At 40.0% G+C, this 8,968-nt stretch overlaps 1 protein-coding gene across 1 annotated transcript in view; it reads right to left on the reverse strand.

Annotated features, from left to right (window-relative positions):
* The window catches only part of col9a1b (collagen, type IX, alpha 1b), a 13,613-nt gene extending 5,167 nt beyond the window's left edge, over positions 1 to 8,446 (reverse strand). The window contains exons 1-24 of the mRNA XM_020603046.1: positions 8,275 to 8,446; positions 7,709 to 7,790; positions 7,161 to 7,223; positions 7,022 to 7,057; positions 6,855 to 6,917; positions 5,791 to 5,844; positions 5,390 to 5,425; positions 5,211 to 5,234; positions 5,024 to 5,077; positions 4,343 to 4,396; positions 4,089 to 4,121; positions 3,947 to 4,003; positions 3,787 to 3,840; positions 2,544 to 2,597; positions 2,368 to 2,421; positions 2,142 to 2,195; positions 2,001 to 2,054; positions 1,818 to 1,871; positions 1,678 to 1,731; positions 1,496 to 1,549; positions 826 to 870; positions 680 to 733; positions 535 to 588; positions 375 to 428 (exon numbers count right to left, since the gene is read on the reverse strand). Of these exons, the coding sequence (XP_020458702.1) occupies positions 375 to 428; positions 535 to 588; positions 680 to 733; positions 826 to 870; positions 1,496 to 1,549; positions 1,678 to 1,731; positions 1,818 to 1,871; positions 2,001 to 2,054; positions 2,142 to 2,195; positions 2,368 to 2,421; positions 2,544 to 2,597; positions 3,787 to 3,840; positions 3,947 to 4,003; positions 4,089 to 4,121; positions 4,343 to 4,396; positions 5,024 to 5,077; positions 5,211 to 5,234; positions 5,390 to 5,425; positions 5,791 to 5,844; positions 6,855 to 6,917; positions 7,022 to 7,057; positions 7,161 to 7,223; positions 7,709 to 7,790; positions 8,275 to 8,297 (1,218 nt within the window). The 5' untranslated portion in view covers positions 8,298 to 8,446. The remainder of the gene's footprint in view (positions 1 to 374; positions 429 to 534; positions 589 to 679; positions 734 to 825; positions 871 to 1,495; positions 1,550 to 1,677; positions 1,732 to 1,817; positions 1,872 to 2,000; positions 2,055 to 2,141; positions 2,196 to 2,367; positions 2,422 to 2,543; positions 2,598 to 3,786; positions 3,841 to 3,946; positions 4,004 to 4,088; positions 4,122 to 4,342; positions 4,397 to 5,023; positions 5,078 to 5,210; positions 5,235 to 5,389; positions 5,426 to 5,790; positions 5,845 to 6,854; positions 6,918 to 7,021; positions 7,058 to 7,160; positions 7,224 to 7,708; positions 7,791 to 8,274) is intronic.
* Between the last annotated feature and the right edge of the window lie 522 nt (positions 8,447 to 8,968).

Raw genomic sequence — 8,968 nt, forward strand, 5'->3', positions numbered from 1 at the left:
TCCTTGTCTCCCCTTACTGTGAAAATCGACCTCATGTGAGATGCAGCCTCTGTCTATTTTCTCAGACATTCCAGTGGAACAACAGCCAGGCCTATTGACTCAGAGACTTCCTTCCTTTTCAGCTTCTCCCATTCAAAGTATCAAAAATGCAAGCGGTAACTACTGTTTGGTGCCCTTGTGTGTATATTATTTAGATGTTTGTCTACTGTATTTATTACTGCTAATAATTGTTGGATATACACTAAGGATAAGGTTTTTATGAAGCCTTTATTTTTAAAATAAAGACAGGGTAAAACTAAATACATTTCTTAAAAGTCAAAATGAATCACTTACAACTTAAATTTAATTAACTGGTGTGTGTGTTTGTGATTTACCCTGGCACCTAGCTTGCCCGGTGGACCGGGAGGGCCTTGCTCTCCTGTATCTCCCTGTCGGTAAGAAAAGAAAAATGATCACAAAGTCAAAGGGTTGAGTTTAGAGTTCAAATATGAAAAAACTAAAGAGAATAGAAATCCAACTTGGTGAAACACTTACAGGCTCCCCAATGGGTCCAAGTGGTCCCACCTCTCCCTGCTCCCCACGCTCACCCTGTGGTGTGACAGTAAAATGACCCACTGACTCCACAGAGGTGACAAAGAGTGTTCATGAGAGTGCTTCGACATGTGCTGCTCATACTTACTGGTTTGCCAGCAGATCCCAATGGTCCAGGGAAGCCTGCTTCACCAGCATCTCCCTGTACAAAAACCAAACTGGCTTTCAAATTTTTACACTTTAAGGAAAAACAAAACCAATGGACAACATTTTAAAACTGATTAAACAATTAACCTTAGGGCCACTCAAGCCTTTTGGTCCAGGTGCACCAGGCAAACCCTAAAAGCAGAGAAGATGTCTTAAGAGATACAACAATAACAAGAGGAACAGTTTCTTACAACAAAGAACAAATATACTGAAGTTACCTCACTGCAAGAAACTCTTGAGCATAAAGAATGCTGGCTAAGTGGATAAAAATATATTTGTCTGAGCTTTTAACCCAAATAAGCTTAAGGAGATAAACATGCTCTCAGTATTTAAATCAGGTGATGACTCTTACGCCTGAAGAGTCTTTCTTAATGCTGTCACAGTCAGGGTGTTCATGTTTGCCAACCGATTCTCATTAGTGCCTTTCATTAGACTAATCACAGATTAGAGGGCTGGAAAAACTTTGCACTCACATTTCTGTCTGAAGAAGGCAGTAATCACTGTCTCACAGCAAAGCCTCTTTTATGTATATAGTATCACAGAGGGATGAACTCAACAGTAGTTTGAATTTGAAACGTCAATATATAGAAAACAGGTCAATGCAATACAAAAACGTTCTCCTTTCTACTGCTTGTTACCATGATGTGAGTATTGTGCATGCATGTGCTATGGCGCCTTGAACTGCTTATGAGGCATTGACTTTGGTGCATCCAATCAGAGTCAGCCTTGACAGTTTGGGGTCAAAGGTCATACTCACAGAAAGCCCCAGAAGGCCAACCTCTCCTGGAGCTCCTGGTTTCCCAGTGCTTCCCTGCAGGGGAAACGGGCAATTAAAAAATTATGCTAATACTGCTCCTGACAGCAAAATATACAAGCCTTGGTTTTATTTTTATATGAATTATAAGTTTTATAAATCACTCAGTAAAATTAATGTGCTACCTTTGTCCCTGGCATCCCAGGAATACCCTCACGACCATCCACACCTGGTAATCCCTGGTAATGAAAAGGACAAACTGAACTTTGTGCACACAGTGTATCTGAATATTAGGTTTATTTGTCATTATTGATTGGACACTCACAGGCTCTCCCTTAGGACCTGGAAGGCCTGTGATTCCTCTCAGCCCTTGAATGCCCTGAATAACAAATCAACAAAACATTTAGTCCATTTCTAAAATCTGTACAGACAAAATCCAGTGAACCAACATTTACTTTATAAATTTCAAAATATATTATGTCCATGATGATGGGATATGTCTACTAACCATTTCACCTTTTGGCCCGACCTCGCCCATCACACCTCTCTGGCCCTGATCCCCCTGAAATAATGCATTGAATAATAGTTGACTCATATGTAGCACATTTGCTTCACAAATAAAATCATTTGTACTGTGGAACAAACTTACAGTTGATCCTGCGACACCCTGAGGACCTGGACTTCCATCAGGACCTCGAGCTCCCTGCCACAGAGTAATTACTGAGAGTTAGTATTGGTATTATAATCTGTTTAAAGGATTTGACATTAATAGATGACAATAATGGAATTCACCCGGAATTCATGAGTAATTCAGAAAGAATCAGACATATATGAAAATTGCACTGGATGCTTAAAAAGCCTATAGAAATACTTACCCTCTCTCCCTTGGGGCCCATCATTCCAGTGGCTCCACGAATTCCCTGAGGACCCTGTTATACAGTAACAGATCCAGCTCAGTGGTCACAAAATCCAGAACCTGACACAGTAAAGAACAAACTTTAACTTGAAAGGATCTAATATATCATGAACTATAATAAAAACAGCATCTAACCATTGGTCCTTGGGCTCCAACTTCTCCTGGACCTCCCTGGTCTCCCTCCTCACCCTGTGTAGTGAAAGAGAAAAAATATTAGCAGAAAAATGACTTCATGTCAACCGGATGAAACACTAAACACCTCATAAGAATGAAACCATATCCTGACACATGGTGCAACTCACATCCCATTGGTGCTCACTCTTTTGTAGAAAAATTGAAACAGAGGCTGTTTCTAACAACTATATGTTAACTAAAAAATGTGGCAGCTTTTCAGAGATGTGTCTCTTTGGAAATTACAAATTATTTATATACTGAGTCTGTGGCAGACCCAAGAAGGCATATTCTTTAAGATAAATAACGGTCCAGGTCTGAGGCTGTGCACATTTTCTATTGTTAAAAAGGCACTTTCTTTTTTTAATTAATATGGGTATTAGAACAGGCTATTAGGACATGTAAACAATACCTAGATTATAATCAAATATTACACAGCAAACAGAAATTAACATGATTAAACAGGTCAGCGTTTGTTCACATCTAAGATCAAGAGAGAAATAAGAACTTAACAAATGCTGATCTGACTAATCATGTTTTTTTCTGATTGTTTATAATGTTTAATTATAATCTGTGGATAGATAGACTCTTCAATCTTATGGAAAAATACACTTTAAACCCCCAGCACAACATCTGGTTATTCTATTGATAACTATAAACACCAATATGTTTGTGAATTTGTGAGTGGAAAGCAGGCAAACGACCTCTCAAATGAAATTTTCAGTACAGGAGAAAATCATTCTTGGGGACAGAGCTCAGACTGACAGTAAATAATATCCTGGCACAGAGTGATGAATGGAGATAGGCCCAGACTCATTTCCATTTATATAGTGCATGGACACATTAGAGGGAGAGTGGTTGTGCTTGAACATCTTTTCAAATAAATCATCCTCTGTGCATTACAAGGAGTCAGAGGCATTACACACAGGTATCACTTCCTCTTGAAATAGAGCAGCACAAATAATACGTGTCTCAAAGGTGCTGGGAATCCCTTTTTCAAGTTTAAGACATGGCTCATTTTTTGCTGATGTAGAATGCCATGCCATGTGTGGCAGCTGTGGGGGGAAATTCATCTTTTTAAGTAACTATTTGTGCACTGTTATAGCAGTATAAGTTCACTTTGTTGATATATGGAACGTTTATAACATTACATATGACTAAGAATCCAAACAAGCAAGCAATTTCCCCTAAATGTAATGTATTTTACCTTGTGGCCTTGCTTCCCAGGCTCTCCCGCTTCACCTTTTGCACCTTTGTGGCCCTGGAAACATATAAAGAATAAGAGGAGCACCAATTAAATACACTATATTTGCAGATCCCAACATGTTTGTAGTCCAACAACAAAACATTTCAACTCTGCTACTCACCTTCATGCCAGGAAGGCCAGGGTGTCCAGATATCCCAGGTGGACAAGAGTTTGGACACTATACAACAACACAAAAGTCAGTAAATATTCCTGACATCTTACACAAAAGACTAATTCATTATCTCAAGGGAACAAAGCTTTACCAGGTCAGCACTGCCTAGCATTCCACTTGCACCCTGAATTTGAGAGAAATTACAAGTTAACACTTTCATATTGCAAGAGCTCTACATGCTCTAAGGAGCTTGTAAATCACTGAAGGAAGGATAGCAGTCTGTAATGGTGTTAACACTCACAAGGCCAAATTAATTTCATGCTTACATCATGAACCTTCCCTTGTGACATATAACGTCAACATTAGCAAGCCTGGCGAGATGTCAAATGATGCTGTGTCACTTACTCTGGGCCCTGGTGGTCCACGAGGTCCCTGTGGCCCTCTCACACCCATGGCCCCCTGTGGAAAGAGACACAAATGTGTCAAAAACTATACAAGGAAATGGAATGCACTGTCTATAAATACCAATAAGTGGAAAGATAAGAAAAAAACAATATTTCTCCTGAATGTTTATCCGGTCTGTTACAATGCCATCTAAGAACTGTCAAAATACCACAATAAGCCCGCTCTGTTAAACAAACCCTTGTGTATGATAGTTGTGATTCTTTCATTTTGATGTATTATGGAGCATTATGTTGTTAGAGGTCTGTCATTAATTCTAATGTCTTTTGTTGGTAATGTAATTGTCTAAAGGAATAAGGAATAAAAATCCATTATTTCAACAAACAGTTCTCTCGATCTGCAAATAAAGTGTAGGATAGGTGGCTCAGTTGTTCTGTGTGCAAATACTCAAATACTTGTATACAATACAGTTGTTTCATTTCATTTTATTTCAGCTTGAACTGGCTTTCACTTTTTGTTATCATGGCCAACATATAAAGAAAGACCCACCAGTTCTGTCATTAGCCAATGGTAGCATACCACCATCACTACCACCCTAGCAGTATCTGAATATGCAGTCAGTGTGATTTCTTCTATTGTCATAATTACAACACAGTAACAGTCCATTGTTCTGTCTTTACTCACAGGTAGCCCAGCTTTTCCCATTTCACCTGGAAGTCCTCCAGGCCCAGGTGGTCCCTATTCAAAGCCACATTTCAGTTATTCTGTATCAACAAAAACTTAAAACCATAAAGATGATAAAGAGTATCAGAATGTAAGTAGTGCAATATAAACTGTGTTAGCAAGTATGTAACATAAACATTTAACTTACAGGAGGTCCATCTGGCCCAACACCCTAAAGAGAAACATACAGTATATAGTATATAGTATGATGATACTTAATACACAAGACAAGAAAGGCATAAACAATAAAATGTAGACAGCTTCTGGATTGTGTGATGTTTGTGCTGATCCTTGGACTGACAGATTTTAAGAGAACCTGCGACTCACAGGTGATCCACGAGGTCCAGGATTTCCAGGTTCACCCTAAAGGATGAAAAATGTATTAGATATGGCAACACTGAAAGTAACACTGAAATACTGTGTTCAGATAAAACTGAGCTGTATGAGACTGCACACGGTCCAAACTAACATTCCTCCAATTCATCACATGACTGAGCTGAGTAGACTTGACCAAACAATGTTTAGCCTAACAAGGACCAATGTTGGGGCTTCATTGCTCGCAGAGATTACACAGAAAACTTTCAGGATTAAGGCTCTTTTGTCATGAGGAATTGGTTTATGCACTGCAGCTCTTGCTACTGTGCCAAAAAACTAAACAGCAGCTTGGCACCATTTCACTGACTGTGAAGTCTGGGAAGTAGGAAAGCAAAGGCTCATTAGTCACTCACTTTCTGTCCAGGGGGACCGTCGGGCCCAAGATCTCCAACAGGGCCAGTCAAACCCTGCAGAGAAGAAACATCAGGCTTAATACATCACAACAAACCTTGGAACACTTCAGGATCTGTCAGTTTTTATCTTATAGCATGATATAACTTGTTCCTCCTCTGTCAGTATTTCTATATTCATCATCAGATCTCCATACGTTACATCTTAATAACACAATCATGATTCAGTGGGAGGAGACCTATAGATTCAAAAGGCGGATTAACTTGACTTGAACCTCCTCCTCTTAAATGTTTCCATATATACTGCACTGCAGCCACGTGTTTGTCACTCATCTTGAAATTAAAGTTTTGTTTTTGAGCGTGTCCAAGAGAACAGACACACAGAAAAAGTCAACACCAGGGCAGAGGGCAAAGCTTTCAGACTGCAGACTGTGCAGAGAGCAACATTCCTCTGGCTCATTTGAGATAAGCCCCCCTGAAAGAAATTATGCCACACTGTTTTGAGGATTCTCAGCAGAAGAAAGCAACAGGGGCCAGCCAACAAAGCTGCTATTGTTTCCAGAAACCTGGTAGATGTATCAAGTCACAGCCAATGAATCCCAATGTATTTTTTAAAAAAATTCATAATAGTTTATTACAACACATTCTGAATGAGTGTTGAAATAAATTGACATTTTATCTTCCTACACTTTTAAGGTGACCTCAATGCACCTTAAGCCCCCCTTGGTCAGTCTATCATCAGCATCAATGTTATGTTAGGATGTTTCCCTAACCCTCCTTTACACTCTGAAAGGAGTCAGAGTTAATTACTCTTTACCCTTTTACAAAGGAAATGAGGATTTATTCATCCTGTTTATTACATTCCTTATATTTTTGCACACACTTTGCCATGATCCACCATCTATGATTTCACAAGTCACTCAAAACTAATGAGGGCAAACAAAACCTACATGGTGGGAGGATCACATGCTGTAGTTCCACCCCCTTTCAGAAGAGGTTTGCATGTAAATCCCATTTTGGGCAGCAAAGCAGCAAATGTAAAAGATATAAAATCAGAAACTACTTACATCATTTCCTGGAATTCCAGGTAATCCTGAAGAGCCAGGTTTACCTGCATCACCGTCAGGTCCCTAAAAGCAAAGGTTCCACATACACTCATAATTCACTAAAAATCCTACAATGAAAAAAAGCAATAGCTTTGATCATTTTATTTAAGAGTAAATGTCATAATTACAGGAAGACCATCCTCGCCATCTGCTCCCCTTTCCCCCTGAAACACAGAGAGTCAGTGAATTAAGGACAGCACATAGTGAGATACTTACAGAACATCTAGTACATGGTATGGATAGTGTTACAGAACTGAGAGCACTTACAGCAATGCCATCAATTCCTGGGACACCTGCAGGTCCAGGAGGGCCAGGAGGCCCATCATCCCTCTGAGTGAAACACCAACAATAATAGTAATATAATAAGAAAATGTCACTTTCAATTTCAAAAAAACTGCCCTATCGATTTTTGCCATATCTAATATTACCTCACTGCTGTACAGACAGTATGAAAAAATGAGAACAGGTGCATCACCCTTTGTTGCTAGAAGACAAGGGTGTCTCTGTGATAGTACTGTGAAATAGCTTACAGCCTGGAGATGATTTCTTCTTGGAGAAATTCATCAGCAATAGATAGTGTTTTGCCAAAGGAAGGTTTAAAAAGGAAACCACAGACGTTAAGTCACACACCTGACTTTGTTCTAGGAAAGACCTCCAATAGATTTACAATAAAACAATCCCAGCATCATGTCACAGTGGTAGATGGATGTTGCTATTTAGCCTGAGCACCAAAAGAACACTCACCTGCGCTTTTGTCACATCACAGACAAAGAGAGAGCACAGAAAGAGACAGAGAGAAACATAATAAGTCTTACCTGAGCGGAGCAAATGAGGACAAGCTGCAGGAGCAGCACCAGAAGTGACCCACTAACGCTGGGGGCCCGAGCCATGATTTCCCTGTGGACAGAAAAGGCAAAAGTTGCGGTCCTTTCTCTGGGATTTGTTGGGTTGAAGGAGCCCCCGACAAACCAACCCAACTGAATCCCCTTCAGCTGTTTAAACTGTCTGAGCTCCCATAGCTATCAGGGGCTCATGTATATTCAAACAATGTTTGGTTACATGAAGGGATGGGAGGGTTTGCAGGGGAGGGAAAGACACCAAGGGGGGAGTGTCCACCCCGCAGACACCACCAATAGGCAGGAGCAGTGGGGATTTTAACCTCTGCTAAGTCCCAGAATTGTTAAGGTCTGACAGATTTGTCCTCTAGCCGTATAACATCATGACGACTGTGGGGGCAATTAGAGCAAAAGACAAAGATACAATATTGGCCAGTACAATACTTATAGGCTACACACACAATTACCCTATTTTTCATTTTACTGTTGGCCTGATAGACGTACCTCTGACTCGGATGTTAGTTCATATTTGTTTTCATTCTTACTGGTGTTGTTGCAGGGAGGTCATCACAAGCTTCTGTCCTGGCTCATGTCATATCATAGTGAATCAGCATTGTCTGCAGTTCAAACTTGATAATGTGTTGCTTTCTGTTCCTGGCGGGTGGGGGTGAGGGTGGTTAAGGCACTCTGTTGTCCCTCTGTGCCTCAGGAACAAGAAACTCCACACATATTTGTCGGTAAAGTCTGAAATGAGAGACAGCAGACTAGCTACACAGTCACAGACAAACCAGACAAGATGATAAAAAGCCCCTGAATGAAACCTACAATAAGCAGACGTTATGCATATGGTACATGTGGCACATGCATAGTCAAGGGTCTAGAAGTATATGAATCAAAAGTAGAGGATGACAACCTACTCTTTCCTTTCACTGTGTCAACATACAGTAGCCTACATCAGTAGGCTAAGATGTAGCCTAAGTGGTTTATTGTTGTAGGGCCTAATGTCATTATTCCTGATGCTTACACTTCAAAGATGTGCTACTTTAATGTGAAATGACACAAAGACATGTTATTCTTCAACTCGGGTTGAGGAAGGACATATGGATGATCAATCAGAGGCTGCAGGCATAACAAAACTTTAATCAAGAAAAATGTTGGAGGCCTACAAGTTTCTCTTCAATTATATAATTAAAATTGTTAAATAATGTTGTCATTGTTCCTGAGTGTTTTAAAAACTGG

This window comes from Monopterus albus, unplaced genomic scaffold (assembly GCF_001952655.1).
Source record: "Monopterus albus unplaced genomic scaffold, M_albus_1.0 scaffold60.1, whole genome shotgun sequence".
In the NCBI taxonomy this organism is placed as follows: domain Eukaryota; kingdom Metazoa; phylum Chordata; class Actinopteri; order Synbranchiformes; family Synbranchidae; genus Monopterus; species Monopterus albus.